The sequence below is a fragment of the Takifugu rubripes genome, chromosome 1 (assembly GCF_901000725.2).
Source record: "Takifugu rubripes chromosome 1, fTakRub1.2, whole genome shotgun sequence".
NCBI classification, from domain to species: Eukaryota; Metazoa; Chordata; class Actinopteri; order Tetraodontiformes; family Tetraodontidae; genus Takifugu; species Takifugu rubripes.
The window spans coordinates 16222517-16239086 of NC_042285.1; the positions used below are offsets into that span (position 1 = coordinate 16222517).

The window sequence follows — 16570 nt, forward strand, 5'->3', positions numbered from 1 at the left end:
TAAGATTATCTGGGGGGAAAAAAGACCATTTCTTTAGGTTTCCTGGAGAGGTAATGACTCTCTACCTAAACCAAATTTCTGTTATTGGACCTCAGTGAAGCAATTTATATGTCTGGACTGTTTACAAAAGCTTTTGCACAGGGTTCATTCCTGCAGAGCAAAACCTGAAACCCTCTTATAATAAAAGACCTCAGGACGCTCCTGAGCTGTCGGTGTGACGTCTGTCAGCCAGCCCGCCTGTCTGTCTCTCTGATCTTTGCCCTAACCGGTGGATATTTAGATAACGCTACCTTGCTGATGCTGCATTATTCTAAATTCTGAATGTACTGTCCTGCTTGTTCCTGCTGCTTCAACAAAAGGCCTTCTCCTCACTGCAGTATTTAAGTGCGGCCAGAGGACAGACCGATTTGAAATTTGGGACCAGCTCCAGTGTACCTGCCGTTTTCCGTTGCCATAGAACTCTTTGACCCTGCGGTCACTGTCAGGACCTCGGTTGAATTCTCTGAAGTCCAATCCTCCCTTTGCAGCCGAGTGTGTCAGAATACCAATCAGGCTTCACTTGCATCTGTTGACCCTCCTGGGCCGACCGGTCAAGAACAGCTACATGCTGAGACTTCAAACGTTAGCAGAGAATTCGTTAAACGACAGATCTCCTGTCTGTTCCCCCTCCTGGAGGCCTCGTTACTCAGCATTTCATGTTTTTTTTGTGGTAATTATCAGTTGAATGGCTGGGAAGAACACAGCGTTTGTGCATGGTTCACTCTCGGAGGTGATGAAGGCCACATTAGCATCCCTGTTTCATCACGAACATAGGACACACACTAACCCCAACAGTAACCCTGACAGCCAGACGTGAACAGCACATATTCACACATGCTTTCATGTATAACAACAGATCAAACACATTCAGCACAAGTCGTTCTATTGATGCATCAGAAAGGAACTGAAGAGTATGTCGTCCCCTCGATGCTCAACATCCACCACTCAGCACCGGGAAGAACTGGGACCAGTCTCAGCCTCTGTCTCTCTGCCCCAGCCCCTCCCCCTACTGCTGCTCTGGGCCTACATATATTGGGGGTGACTGGCAGATCTGGTTTAAGCTTCATATTCTCTTTTCTTCTCTGTTCAGATTGGCAGTCGGGTCCTTTGGGTTCCCCTCTTGGACATGTGTTGGACAATTGTTACAGTTCTACATCAAATTTACTGCAAATTGAATTTATGGACTAATTTTGTTATTATGTACTAACTAGTCATTGGGCCTCTCCTGGCAGAGGGGCCATGCAGTTCTTTTTAAGATTCTGTTGATGTTTTCACTGTATTTTCTGTTTAAAAAAAGTGTTATTGCTTGATCTGAGGGTCAAAGGTCAGAGGATGTCATCTGCTGAACCGATTGTAAAGCTCATGAAGGATAATTACAATTATGTACTTGTATGAATAAATCTAGCTGATAAACGTGCTTCAACACTGCCATAAATCTTGAGTATGTTACTTCTGTCCAAGAGGTTCTGTGAGAGCATCTCTGTCTCTGAACAAAATAACTCGAAACGTTATGGACAGAGTTAATTACATTTTCAGGAAATGTTAATAATGCTCCAAGGAACAGATGATTAAGTTATGGTGATGTTCCGGATTCCAGAAGAACCTTGACCTTTGATCTTCCAAATATCATAGGCCATTTATTCAGTCTGCTATATATATATATGCTGTCATAAAAAAATTACTTGCAGATGCAAAACAAGCCTAAAAAACTACAACCATTTAAAAATATATATATTCAGTATATATCCGATTGCTCGTATTACCACTTACTATTTATGTATATACTGTATATATGTCTTATTTTTATTTTATTTATCTTATTCTAGTGTGGTCTTCTTTATGTTGAATGTCGCAGCGTCTCACCAAGACAAATTCCTAGTTTGTGTAATACTGTGTATTACATGAACAATGGCAATAAATCTGCTTCTGATTCTGCTTCTGATTCTGATTTACATGTTACGGCCACTGAGCGGCGCAATCTCCCCTATTCATAGCCGTAACACTTTGCTGCTTGTCCAGCAGAGGTCGCTCCTGCACCATTTACGTTGTTTTAGATACAGCATGAAGGCGTAGTAACGTGTTGACATTAATCTGAATAGGAAACACTGAATAGAAGACAATGTCCATCTACATTCATATAATGTAAATAGTAAATGTAAGTATCATATGCTGCTGCACATCGAATTGACAATAAAAAAGTAAATTTGTAAGGCTTAATAATCAGATATATAAACCCGAGAAATGTTTAGGACCTCACAGTTTAAATAATAGCATGTCAACGTTGCAACATTTGACATATGCAATATAATGTACATTATTAAATGAACATTACTATGAACTAATAGTTACCTTACTAATTAATTTATGTATTACCTAACAAAACATTGAATTACTCCAGAGTATGTAAATCTGCAGATATTGGATTATTGTTCAGAACATTGTAATTTTGTCTTGCATTTGTTGTCATGTGCAATCAGCACTTAAAACACTGTTAAACAAGCAGACTGAGTTTGAGGGAGTGTATAGGAGATAATGTAGAACTGTACAATTTCAGCATGAGCTATCTGGCTGCTTCTCCTGACATTGCTGTTTTAACACCCTCCTGGATGTCTGCCTACATTCTGCAAGCACGCACGCGTGCGCGCGCGCGCACACACACACACACACACACACACACACACACACACACATGCGCCGATCCATCTATCAAGAATAAAACCTCTGAATCATCTGACACATTACTCATTGGCTACAGGCTAAAAACTGTGTTTGTTGCTATGTTACTATTGGTTACTCCGACAGATGCATCACATCAACGTTCTTGCGCTGCCAAGTTGGAGGAGGTATAGTAGATGAACAATAAGTGAATATTTTCTTCCCGTTATTGCACTCTCAGACAAGGAAGCTCCAGAGTTCGTACATGGAGACAATTCCGGTTACATTTTTCACCATCTGGCTGCAGGTCTGCCAGGACGAAGACAGACCGTCCTGTAAAATGCGGATGTCTCCTTCCCTAAACAGCCGGACAGAAGACATCTTCTTCCCAGGAATCACTTTAGACCTCTGTATTTGTCAGAATCGGGATGGACTTGATGGACTGGCTTTTGGTTTCTTGTATTATATTAATTTCATAAAAAAAAAATCAGAATTGTTTCATCGTTATTGCAATGTAGAGCTGATGCACACACAGAGCTGATGTCATGAATAATGCCATCATGAGTTCCTTTTGTGGTCAATACAGATATTTAAGACATTTTTAAGGATAAGCTGTCAGGATCTACTGGCTTTATGAATGACTTCCCTCCTTTCTGTATCTAAGTGGCTCCTCTACACCCTCTTTGCTTTCCTCCTGTGCTGGGTTCTCGTCTGTTTGCCCTTTGACCTTTGAAGTGTAAACCCCTCATTCCTGTTTTCAACACAAGACAGCTTCACTGAAGTATATTTGCACATTTGTTGCAGACCTGGTTTTGCTACTGTAGCGTCTCTGGTGACAGTTTGACGAGTTTGATAAGTAGCTTCAAAATTATTGAGGAAAATGTGTCATTTAATGGAAATAAGATTAAAGGTTAAGCTGCTCAGTTATGCATGTGTGTTTCTGACTACAAAATGATAAACAAACCAAGATCACCTCCGTTGGTTAGTCAGAAATAAAAGATCAGTCACATCTCTTTTTAAGAAAATCCTGACAGATTTGGAGAATTTGCCATTTTCTCAAGAATATAGATAAATATTGAGCATCTTTTAGATGAGTTGTGGAAAACAGAACAGAAGTAGTGTAAAACCAGTGTGATGCACATCAGAGGAGGTTTGCTCCTTGGTATAATTCAAAGATTAGGACCCTCAAGCAGAAGGTCAAAGGTTAGAAATGTCCATCTAGCCTGGAAAGACAGTCTGCAGTTATTAAAAAAGGCCCTCAGTAAGACTGAGACGGCCTATCATTCCTCAGAAATTGGAGAAAAACAAAACAGAATAACCTCAGGTTTTCCAGCATTGCAGCTAAACTAACCAGGAGTCTCTGGGACATGTCCCCTCCTCACTTACTGGCAGAGTTTCCCTCACTCATAACATTCAAACTATTAGAGAAAAAGCTGATCAGGCCGTCTCACCATCACCACTGTACAGGTCTCCAATGAGCCCTTAAGCTCCTTTAACCCTATAAACTTTTCAGCAACGTCTTCTTTAACTTGATGATCTAAGTCCACCAAGTGTCTTTAGATCCCATCCCGACACACTCGATGAAGGGTGTTTTACCACTGATTGGCAGGTCTGTTCCTGACCCCTGACCAGACTCCTTTAGCAACAGGTTCTGGACCCCGGTCCTACAAGGAGGCACTAATCAAAGCGTCACATAAGAAACATCACTGTTGGCAAATTATAGCTAAGAACGTCCAACGTTCCTTTTAGCTGTAAAGTTCTTGAGAAGGTGGTCATTACTTGGTTACTCCATCTCCTCTCCTCTCCTCTCCTCTCCTCTCCTCTCCTCTCCTCTCCTCACCTCCCATCTCCTCTCCTCTCCTCTCCTCTCCTCTCCTCTCCTCTCCTCTCCTCTCCTCTCCTCTCCTCACCTCCCATCTCCTCCCCTCCCCTCCTCTCCTCACCTCACCTCTCCTCCCCACTCTCCTTTATAATTTTAGATGTGACCTCCTTTAGATTTGGTCTCAGCTATAGCTTGATCATATATGAGATCACACACTATAGACGTGCATCATGTGAGGACCTCTAACACACTAATAAATGGAACTACAGCCTTAAAAACATCTGTGGTATCTGAGGAAACATCCAATATCTCCAAACATGACTGAAGATGATTCCATCCATGTGTTTATCCTGTACTACAACCAGGACAACAGAAAATCACAGCAGGGTTCTCCCCCCCCCATTTATTTATTTCATTACCCTGCAGGTTACACACGGTACAGCCAATGCATGATGTAGATTTACTGGTGTTTTGTCAACAAAATTCCAAAAAGAAAATGTACCTCTGATTTCTTCTCATAAACATTTGGGTTTGAACGATGCTTGGAGACATTAGAGGCGGATTTAGTTACAGATAGACTTCCTGGAGAATCTGAGTAGTATTTCACTTTCACTGTCAGCAGCGGCTCGAAAGTACACGCGGACTTTAGAACCAGGTCGGTTTTTATTAGTTTAAGACCTGCACCGAAAGGAACTCTGGAGGAGGTGCGGTCGGGTCTGCAGTCAGACCACTTGGGGGACTCGGGTCTCCCAGTTCCTGGTCGGGAGGAGGAGCTCGCTGGAGGAAGTAGCTGCACAGCCTCGGTGCGTGTGGGACGAGCACTTACCTCCACGGGGAGACTGTCGCTAACCAGTGGATCGTTCAACAGCTATTAAAAACCATCCTTAGCGAGGAGCCCATCGGCGGACCCCCCCGGCCTACAGGGCCCAAGGACTACTTTCGGCATTTTCTCCTCGGTACAGGTTGAAGCGGTGCCGCCGGGACAGAAGCGAGCATTATGCATTCAGACTGCAGGCTGCTATGGGCAGAGCGGTAATGGTGGGCAGGGGACCGACAGGGGCCGGGGCTCTCTTCCTGTCGATTCTCATCATCCTCACCGCGGAAGGCTGTCGAGCTCAGAAAGGTTTGTGACAAGGCTGCGGGGACACCGGGGTCGGGGGGCGAGTGGAACCGCGGCTACATGCGGCAACACGCCGCTTTACGGTGCGGTCACAGGCGTGGAGGAGCTCGATGATGCGTTCAGGCTCCGCACGGTGTTATTGTCCGTCCAGCCTAAAACCTGCCTTACATGGCCGTGTGGACGTGGAGCTCCGCTGGCTCCGACCGCAAACCGCCGCCCGCCCGTTTACAAGAGTAAATGGAGTTCAACCAGTCAAACCGGTTAAAGAAAAATAACCGAGATGGTGAAATATAAACTCACCTGGTGGTTCGGTCGCTCCCTGAACTAACATGCGGCTGGAAAAGAATGGTTTCTAGTGCAGATCTGGAATTTAATGAAATGTCCGGAGAAAGCAGCGCAGGAGTCGGTAAACAGACAGATTGTGATGTTGATGTTGGGCTGTAGGTGTCTTTGAAATGATGCCCTTGTTTGTTGTCCCCGGACCCCAAAGATCGAAAGGTCCCTTGTGCACAGAGAGCCGAGCTGGTTTTGGTTCCTCGGGGGGTTATTTTCTCCAACATTTGGCATAAATATATCTGTTTTCGGGGTTTTGAGGCTCCGTCTCAGGTGGCTGGGGGATGGGGGTGGGGAGGCCCCGGGACCAGGAGTGTAAACACGTGGACTGGAGTTTGTCAAAAGAACAAAAAATCAGCATTTTCCTCGAATTCCTGTTGTTTCAAACATGCTTCCAAGTCAGTTTAATCCACACGGTGGCTGTTTGGATAAAGAGTGCGTGTGTGATCATAATTAGCCGCCTTCTGGCCCGTGTTAGTGCGTGTTTCCAGGATGGTAATGTGGACTCTCCCAGTGTCTGCCAGTTGTTTGGAGGTCCGAGAGAGGGAAGTGCTTTTGTTTTTGTTCTCCTCATCTGGACAGTGTCCTCTTACGTAACTGCAGAACATCCACTTAGCACCGTGAAGCGTGACTGGATGTGAGGACCATGAGTCCTCTGCTCATGTCTCTGCTGCCTGACAGCTCTGAGGACATGCAGGCTTCTCCCTAAATGTCTGAGCTCACCCCCCCGCCACCCCCCGTTTGAAAATTTGATTTTCAGTAATTGTTTTTGAAATCAAACTATGCAATTTTAACGTACTCCAAACCTCCTAAATCAGTCTGTTTTAATTCAATTGAATTAGATCTGAACAGACTAAACTTGTGTTCAAGGGTGGTGGAAAAGTACAGTTTATCTGACTAGAATCAGATGTCTTCCAATGACAAAATAAGGTTGTTTGTCATTTACGTCATCGTTTATAAAGGTGACATTCTGCGTATAGATCTACGTCCACACGAACAGGCTAATTTCCTCTTGCTATTTGGACTAAATGCTGGTTCGACATCATTTCACTTTGTTTGGCTTCTGTTTACCTATAATTGTGTTGGAATAAAACTGAACAAACAGGAAGCTGTTTGGTCCAGAATGGTCATCCTGTGACCCGAGTCAACTTACTAAAGTGCAGAAAAGGTGCATGAAACCGACACACTGATGTGCAAGCCCATACTGGTCCCAGAACAGTTGCAAAGCCACCATAATGATGAGTGACGTGGATGACACTGTGCATAGGCTCGCCTTGTCTAGACTTCAAGTCGCGTCTTGATTGTTGTATAACTAAAAGCGCTACTTTGTGATAGTTCAGATCCTTAAAGAGACCTTTTCTCCATTTTCGTGAATGTATTCTAACTTGTTTCAAGGATTGTAGGAAAACCTGAATGAAGCTGTACCTAATCTGCATGTGTTGCCCTGCAGGTGATGGCTGTGGCCCCAGTGTGCTGGGCCCGGTCAGCGGGACTTTGTCCTCTCTGGGTTACCCGAGGACGTACCCAAATGACACCGTGTGTGAGTGGGAAATCAGCGTCCCCCGCGGCAGCAGGATCCACTTTCACTTTGCTGAGCTGGACATAGAAAACCGTGACTGCCAGGTAGCCTACCTCCGCCTCTATGATGGCATTGGACCCAAAAGGAGCGTGATTGGTGAGGGTTTTCAACTAGTAACGTTTTAAAATGTCAAAAGAAATCAGGAAATATGTGTTCTGTGTTTAGTATGAAGTCAACATCAGCTTTAAATGAGTGAGCAGTTCTGTTTAATCCTGCTAATCCAGTTCTTTCCACAGACCTTGAAAGGCAGCAAGAATGGGCTCAAATCACTTCTGTTATTTGTTTCTTCATAAAATTTAAGCGAAGCTGTGCTTGTCGACGTTCAGCACTGAGAGGTTAAGGAGAGCTGGGACTGGCTCGGTAGCATAATGTGAAAGCAGAATGAGAGAGAGGTTCACTACTAAGTGTAACCTACATAAGCAAGGTGACACGCGGCGAGTTTGAAGCTTTGACATTTTGGGATAGTTAAAGATGCGCAGTGGTGAATCCTCTCTGTAGCGCGTCCTTTCTCTTGGTTGTTACCTCAGAGATATGAGCTGTGATGCTCAGGTGACTCACATGTACTGTATCAATATTGGTACCCTTCCCCAGATGTGTATGAATGTGTGCCTTCCCGTACTGACCCGAACTGTGCTGCCCAGAGGAAATACAGACCCAATCCCATTAATCATGGTCAATAAGATGGTGGCTGGTGTTGTGAATCCCCACAATGGTGGGTGTAAAGAGGGATTGGGAAAGAGGGGGAATTGATGGAGTGAATGAGACAGAAGGTGATCACATGACCTTCTGTTAGGCATAAGGGTGGGACACAAACTCCTGCGGCATTTAAGCGGCCTCTCGCTAACATCTGATGGCAGGCCCAATCAATAATAAATGCCTTTGTTAATTTATAGCAGCAGAGACATGACCCTTTAAGGATGACACAGGTTTTAAACGCTTCTGGAAACGATTCAGGTGTGTTACAGAGCTGCCTCTCTGCCCTTATGAACACACAGTAGCACAATGACACAGGGGATGTTCACCAATGCGGGGAGGCTTACAGAAAGGTACGCATCTGAGCGCAGCAGTGAAAGTGAAAACTGACCCTTGCCGTGAGAAAAACTCATGGTTTGAATTTGAAGAACAGCAGAAGGATTCAGTGTCAGTGTGTTAGAATTACAGAACCAGTCACAAGAGAAAAAGGTTGAAATTCCAGTTATTCTGGTTGGAAGTTGAATGAAAGTGCTCTTGAGAGCATAACCCCAACTGCATCCTATGGCTAAACGTAAATAATTGGGCCTTCAGATATTTCCAGAGCTTTGCTGCTCTAGAATTGAATTTTAGAGTCATCTTTTATCTCTTTATTTGTACATTAATGAATGTCATCACGATCTGATTGGAGCTTCAGCACCGACAGAGGCCTTTAGCTTTAGTCGTTGTGTGTTAAATGCTGTTGTAGACCATTAGCATGGCAGGCCTGCATTATTAACCACACTTCTGTATTCTTTGCATCTTGTCCTGTTGTTTCAATCAGCAAAATACTGTGGGTTGGGTTTAAAGGTCAAAGAGCTCATCAATTCAACCGGCAACCAGGTCACTGTCCAGTTCATGAGTGGGACCCACCACAGTGGCCATGGATTCTACCTGTCCTACTCCACCACAGAATACACAGGTAACCTACAGTCAGCCATGTCTCAGCCCTGCGGTGATAATTAAATAAGACATTACTGGTCATAAGGGAAGGAAGCCATCGTCAGATGAAGAAAAAAATTAGACGAACATCAGTATAAACCTGTTCTGGTCAACAAAATTGTACATGAAACTAAATTTGTGGCGATTACGCTGCTTGAAAACAGACGGATAAGACTTCCAGACTAGAGTTCCCTCGGTTTGTACTTGGATTCAGTAACCTTTCAGAGCACAAACGCATCTGACACAAACAAACTGTAACATGTTTATAAGACGCTGTGTTCTATTGTGTCAGAGTGGGAGGCTGCAGATGCAGAGGAGAGGCTACATGTGAGCTGTAAAGTCATAATTTCTATGTGGCGTTCTTGGCAGCTTAACGTAACCAATCATGCGGACGAGCGTGGGTGGACAGTTTGCACAGCTAAGTAAATCAGGGACAACGGCGACCTGCACTAGTGGAGGGGATTGGCCTGACTTACTGTAACACTGGTTTTAGGATGAATTCCCAGCATTCTCATCACTGTTAGTCCAGGAAAGCACAAAAACACACAAATCTCCTTTCATGTAAACATTTGCCAATGTAACTAGAAAATCGGGATCCATTTCGGCAGACTTTGGAATTTTGGTTCCTGTTTTGCCCGAGAAGTCATCCGACACCTGACCAGACAGACGGACCGAGGGTTGATAGCTGAGTAGAAAACACACTGATGCTTTGTTTGCCTTTCACAGATCTAATCACCTGCCTGGACAAAGGCTCTGATTTCCCTGAGGCAGAGTTTAGGTAAATATCTCCAGCTTGGTGCAGGTGTCTGCGCACCGCCCAGCCCCATTCACCGTGCGCTTTTCTCCTCCTCAGTAAATACTGTCCGGCGGGCTGCCTCACATCCACAGAGGAGATTTCTGGAACCATACCTAATGGATACAGAGAGGTGAGCACGTGCGCAGAAGCTGCTGTGTGTGGAGCGTTGCAGTTTACCTGACTCAGGTTGGGGAGAGGTCAGCGGCCGCTGTCCACCCACAGAAACACCCACATCATCAGTATTTGTTATCGCTGGGGTTACTCGCGCTGTAGCCACTCCAGAACCTTGAAAAATGAGCCAAAAACATTGGAGATAACATCACACCCTGAGATTTGAACCATTCTAACAAAGTCTGAATATTTTGAATGTAAACTTTGGTCTGCACACAACATTAAAAGATTTTGTGGAGTCTAAACTTACGTATTTTATGTACAAACAACAGTCAACCTGAGCCACCAGCGCCTGGCTCAGTTTCCCCACATTTTTCTGGACTTGTTCTGTTCCTGAGCAAGATTCCTCAGAACCGTTCTGTTGGCGCATATGTGTAATCGCGTCTCTTGTCGGCTTGTCTGGTGTCTATTCCAGGTTTCTGTAACATCGTCATCAGCATCAACAGCCACGGCAGCAGAATTCCATACGCGCAACAGTACAATGTGATCTGCTGCGCGTCAGCACACATGAATCAGCACTGGTCAGAGCTGAGGAAAAATTTGGGTTTGGCCGGCTCTCGTAGCACATGTGGGCATGGCGGTTTGTGTCGGAGGGATTTGCCTGAACCCTTTCTGTGCCTCAGCTGCTCTCCAGGTGTTTTTTTGTGGTGGGAAAGTGTTGATTGTTCCGCAACTGTTTTGTCTGTGCATTCGAGCCCAGCTTAGTGTACACACTGGCGTTTTGCATGTTGTTCGCGCTGATTCTCATCTGCGGTCCCTCTGCAGCAGCGAAGAGCCTTTGGTTTTGATTATCTCAGTAAGATGCTCTTATGTAAATGGACCCCTGCCGAGTGGTATGTAGGTCCACGGCCGATGACCTCACATGTGAGGTTATGGCCACAGTCTCTGGCTGATGACCTCATTTTGGGGTTAAGAGAGAGGAGGAAAGGTGGGAGACTTGTTGTTAGTCGATAGGAGGACGGGGAGCAGCATCGGGGTGTTGCTTCAGGGATCCGAGTGCACCCACAGGAACGGAGGAGGGGCAGGGTCAGCGGGTGAATGGGAGGTGAGATAATAGTTTGGCCGAATAATAAAACCCTCTAATCCAGTCCAGCTGCTAGAGGGTGCTGCGCAGAGCTGCGTGCTGACTGTATGTGCGCGCTGGAGAGCAGGCCGGTATGAGTAAGGAGTTGGAGGACCGTCTGTGTGTGCACGCCAGGAGGTTTTTATATATGTGAAAATGATTCACTCATGCGTGTGGTTTTGAGGTATGTCTGTTACCGGGCAGGATCTGGATTCTATACGTCCTTCTCCATTGATTGTGTTTTCTAAGCAGGAACGTCGAGCAGATGCTGGTCGCAGCTCCCTGACTGCAATAAATAAACAAGGGGAACAAGAAAAGCCAGCCCCCCCTATGTGGGGTGATGTTGCAATCCGATAAAGGCGGTCTGCTCCGTCCTGCTCTGCTGTCTGTCCCTAACGGACATGTTCGATTCGTTAGAACGGCTTTAATTGACGAACATCTTGCACGGTTTACAGGCTTTTAGATCCCAATCTGGTGAGCAGAAGAGGGTGTTTGGAGTGGTTGACGGCGCGGCTGTGTTTGTGTTGGTGGTTTGGTGCGACACTCTGAAGGATGTGGTGTGTGTTTGGGGGAATTTTAAGAGCTACACTGCAAGTGTTGATTACTTGCGGCTGCATTTCGCGGCCACGTGCGCGTCTGCGTGCCTGTGAGCGTATGTGCGCGGCAGACCTGCGGGTCACCAGGGCTTTCCCACAATCTCATCGGCTCTTTTCCAGTCATAAAATTCCAGCTCGGTCCACCAGCTGTTGCCTGGAATCAGCCTGTCACCAGAGTGGGTGCTTCTGGGGGTCCGTTTCTGCAGACTGCAGGTTTGGACAGAAGTGCTGGGGGGGCTGAATCACTGTCACCGCAGCCTCTACCGAGAGGTGACGTCATGCTGACTCATCATTCCACTTAATCTGAGATGGACTGAAGGTTATGTCCATTTTCTGCATCTGACGTCCCCACAAACGTCTCTGGGTTGGCAAAAAATATGTGTGTGGCAAAAGTGTGAGTGACGGTCACACCGCAGAGGGGAGTCAACTGAAAATTGTCCTGATATAAACCTTTAGTGAGCTTCTGTTTTATCCATGTCGATGTCTAAACACCCGACACACCAGTGTGTGTTTGGTTGATACAGTCTTTAATCTGCTCTTCACAGCTCATCAGCTGTGGTGCTACTTAGCTCCTGACTGCGTTGGTCTAACAGAAATGTGAAAAGTTTCTTTCTCATCTTGGTTCTCTCCCGTGTTCCAGTCGTCTCCACTGTGTTTGGCGGCCATCCACGCTGGCGTGATCTCCAACGCCGTGGGCGGCACGATCAGTGTGGTTAACAGCAAAGGCATCCATCGCTATGAGGCCACATTGGCCAACAACGTCACTTCCACTGGGTAAAAAGAGTCCACTTTCTATAGATTGTCCCCATATGTCCCCTGGGTTTTTGTCCTGTCTCCTGCTCATTCAGGGACTGCGGAGGCAACCATAAATATACAGCACCCGTGTCTAAATGATGCTTTATTTCTTCACTTCTCTCCTCAGAGGATCTTGGTCAAACAGCCTTTTTACCTTCAGAACCAATGGTGAGCTTTTTTTCCTTTACTGCTGTGGACTGTAAATGTAATTACATCTAAATATGAATCCCGTTATACTGCTGCCATCATCCGGTTCAATCCTGCTGCTTACAGGCTGTTTAGGAACACTGGGTTTAGCGTCTGACGGCATTTCAGACGCCCAGCTCTCTGCGTCCTCAGTGTGGGAGTGGAACGGCCCCTCAGGTCAGCACAACGTGTGGGCGCCATCAGGAGCGCGGTTAAAAAAGAGGCAGCGGCCGTGGTCAGCAGCTCAGAATGACCAAAGGCAGTGGCTGCAGATTGACCTGAAAAGAGAGAAGAGAATCACAGGTACACCGCAGCATTTTATTATATTTTATATATTATTATTTTATTATTATTTATATAAGAATCCTTTCACACTGCCAGAATAGGAAACGCCCTCTAGCTGTAGCCCAGTGCCGCTTATTGGGAACCAGAATGTTTTATAATTTAATTTCAGAACTATAAACTCAAATTTGAAAAGGAATAGAATTTAAAATGCATCATCTGAAATGTAAAGCCTATAAATAACGTGCATGTTTGTGGGGAGGTACAAACCCCGAGACACAAATATGGCTGCCCGCCCAGCCAAGCATGCTGACCGTCATCATCTCCTCTGGTCATCCAGGAATCATCACCACGGGCTCCACCCTAAAAGAGTACCAGTACTATGTCTCAGAGTACCAGATCCACTTCAGCAGTGATGGCGAGCAGTGGGAGATCTACAGAGAAGCAAATTCTACTCAGGACAAGGTAACACAAGCCCCAGATCAATGATCAATGAGCTCTGCTTGCACAGTGGTTACATCATCCACATTATTGTCTTTCCCTTCAGATCAGTGCAAATGGACAGAAATGTCACAGAGAACGGCTATAGGGACTTATAATTGATCAGTCTCCATAGCAACCGGTGTTGCTTAGGAGGTTTATGGCAGGAAGGGAAGGCAGCCGGTGGTTAGTGTTAAGTGCTGTAATAGATGAGCCAGGACACTTGGGCATTAATAATGAATTGATATGGCGTTAGAGGCTGTTACACTGAATCGACTGTGAGCTGCGATTCTCTCAGGCTTGAATCCCTCTGATGCATCGTAGACTACCGTTAGGCCAAAGAATGCATCCGTCACCGCCCCGATTCTTCTTCTTCTTTATTGGTAGATTTTTCAAGGCAACAACAACAACATGGATGAGGTGAGAAATAACTTCATTCCTCCGATTGAAGCTCGCTTTGTGAGGGTGAATCCGACCCGATGGCACCAGAGAATTGCACTCAAGTTGGAGCTACATGGGTGCCAGATTCCTCACAGTAGGTTTTTTTTTTGGAGGGGGGGGGTGCCTCAGATTTAAATTATTCAGGGAAAAAAAAACAATGACGCATTTCTGTGTTCTAATAGTGCAACCAGAGCCGAGGCCCAGGGGCTTACCACCCTCTGATCACATCCCACCTTCTGCACGTACAAAACGCCCTCCTCTGGCCAGCCAAACCACCCCCCCGCCAGATATCCGAAATACTACGATGCCTCCTCATGGTGGCAAAGGTGAAAGAGGCCGCCCCAAATGGAATTCCTGGTTATTTACTCGGGTGAGACCACTGTTGTGCGGTGTTGATGCTGCTGTTGTTGCTCTCAGATGTGGCGCTGGCAGCGGTGCTGGTGCCCGTGTTGGTCATGGTTCTGACCGCTCTCGTCCTGATTGTGGTTTGTGCTCGACACTGGAAGAACAGGTACGCCGTCATCAATAAAGAAACAATTCTAAGAGTTTCCTCCTCCGTGACATTCGCGTTCTGTCCACAAAGGAAAAAGAGCTCTGAAGGAACGTATGACCTCCCTCACTGGGATCGTACAGGTATGAAGGTTCTGCGTCCCTGTGGGTCCGGGCCCAGTTTGTCAGTACTGCTGACTCTGCTTCTTTCTATTCATGCTGCAGACTGGTGGAAAAGCATGAAGCAGCTGTTGCCATCTAAGATGGTGGAAGCAGAGGATTCGGTTCGGTACAGCAGCAGCGAAGTGGGCCGGTTAGCAGGGAGGAGTGCTGTACCCAGAATACACGCAGAACCGGCAGGTAGGGGGCGCCTCTGTACTTCAGGTCTACTTCTGTTGTGTGGAGGGTTGATGCGCCACGGCGTGCTGTCTTTCAGAGTACGCCCAGCCTCTGGTGAGCGGCGTCACCACATTAGGGGCCCGGTCGACCTTCAAGCCAGACGAGGGTCCTGAGCCGGGCTATTCCGATCCCGACCTGTACGACACGCCCATCTCGCCGGATGTGTACCACGCTTACGCAGAACCGCTACCGGCTTCGGGATCCGAGTACGCCACGCCCATTGTGGTGGACATGGGCTGCCACCCGTCGGGCGGCTCCACCCTGAACCAACCCTGCGCTTTCTCTGGGCCCGCCTCTCTGCTCACGCGGACAGACAGCAGCCAATCGGGGAGGTCGGCTTATGACACACCCAAGAATGCCAACGGACAAGCCACGCCCACTGAGGATCTAACTTATCAGGTGCCTCAGAACAGCACTCAGAAGGCCGCAGGACAGAGCTGAAGAGCTCAGAGGCACATGGCGTCGACCTGCTCCTCGCTGTCCAAAACAAGCCAGTGGAAAAGAGAAGATGGGTGTGGGGGGGGCTGAGATCCATCTGGAGATGTCCTTCATGCTTCTGCACGGCCACCATCTGTTTGTGCGGTGCCATTACAGTCTGATCACTGAAAAACCACAATGATGAATGTGTTTGTGTGATGGGATGGATGAAAGGACGGATGGACGAACGCTGACTACTGTTAAAGACATTGTCCCTGTTCCTGTGATCAATCCATGTATTCTGTGAAACTGTGATTCTTCTGTTACACACCAGTACTGAACCTGACGATTCCCAGCTCGCTGCGTCTCCTCGTGACCCAGCGTCAAAGACAAAAACAGAAACTCTGACTTCACGGTACGTTTTTCCTCGCTTCCTCTTTAAGGCTCGACTTGAAATCGAGCGTCGCTCTGGTAACGCCATCACTGCGAACCTGTTGACACATTCAGAATTATTCGATATTTATTTCTATTTTACATCCTGCTGATTAGAAAATGAAAACAGCCAACTACTTGCCGATAATTATAGATGGATACTTCGCAGTTGCACTGGTGACAGGTTTTTATTTTTCTCTGGATTGATGTCATAGGTGTCACCTTGAAAAGGCTGATCGGGAGAAGTGATCTAATCAGCGTTCCACCCACTAAATATTTAGTCTGACCAAATGTTGCGGAATCGTGTCAATCACAAGATCACAGCAAAACCACCTCTGTGCTGGTTGTGAGTTCAAATGTCTTAATGTCCGACTTTGTTCATAAAGGTACAGAGATGCAGACGGCTGATCCTTTTGTAGTTCTTGATGTTTGTGCGGAATCTTTGATTTTATTTGTGTGTTGGTGATTGTCTCATGTTGAAATGTCATCTCTAGTTCCTGTCGCTTGTATGTGATCGTCTGTTTCAGTCCCGTTTGGTTTTGTTTTTTTCCATTTTAACACCAGTAGACTGCATTCCTCTCCTTCACCCACGGTACCGAGACAGACGGAATTAAAGCTGCTCTCTTCATCGCAGCTGCACGACCACCCGCGCTCCGGTTCTAGTCTGAGGATTCCGTGTGGTGTTGGTGCTCGCTGGTCACAGAGGGATTCTGTTTAGGTGGCTTCCACTGATTGTATATAGAGAAATAAAAAGTTTTCAAAGTAAAGTTGCAGTGTCTGATTAATGGCTTTTATGGCGTTGAA

The 16570-nt window shown here is 46.3% G+C and overlaps 1 protein-coding gene across 3 annotated transcripts; it reads left to right on the top strand.

Moving 5' to 3' along the window:
- The first annotated feature begins 5168 nt into the window (after positions 1–5168).
- dcbld2 (discoidin, CUB and LCCL domain containing 2) lies at positions 5169–16533 on the top strand. 3 transcript variants are annotated; one of them, XM_003961808.3, is made up of 15 exons: positions 5175–5639; positions 7420–7644; positions 9062–9199; positions 9946–9997; positions 10073–10145; positions 12486–12619; positions 12768–12808; positions 12914–13129; positions 13449–13573; positions 13976–14123; positions 14212–14355; positions 14447–14540; positions 14613–14662; positions 14744–14878; positions 14955–16533. In XM_003961808.3, exons 1-15 carry the CDS (start codon positions 5537–5539, stop codon positions 15356–15358), a joined length of 2082 nt encoding a protein of 693 aa, XP_003961857.3. In that variant the 5' UTR covers positions 5175–5536; the 3' UTR covers positions 15359–16533. The 3 variants fall into 3 exon arrangements, with proteins under 3 accessions (XP_029705428.1, XP_003961857.3, XP_029705518.1); XM_029849568.1 differs by having other exon boundaries at positions 5169–5639; positions 14613–14878; XM_029849658.1 differs by lacking the exon at positions 5175–5639 and having other exon boundaries at positions 7509–7644; positions 9088–9199; positions 14613–14878.
- The last annotated feature ends 37 nt before the right edge of the window (positions 16534–16570 follow it).

Excerpts from the sequence above, each read along its gene's own strand:
- dcbld2 (XM_029849568.1), top strand. The coding sequence starts at position 5,537 with ATGGGCAGAGCGGTAATGGTGGGCAGGGGACCGACAGGGGCCGGGGCT. Across the intron at positions 10,146-12,485 it reads TACCTAATGGATACAGAGAG|TCGTCTCCACTGTGTTTGGC; the intron begins GTGAGCACGTGC and ends CCCGTGTTCCAG. Across the intron at positions 14,124-14,211 it reads TGGGTGCCAGATTCCTCACA|TGCAACCAGAGCCGAGGCCC; the intron begins GTAGGTTTTTTT and ends GTGTTCTAATAG.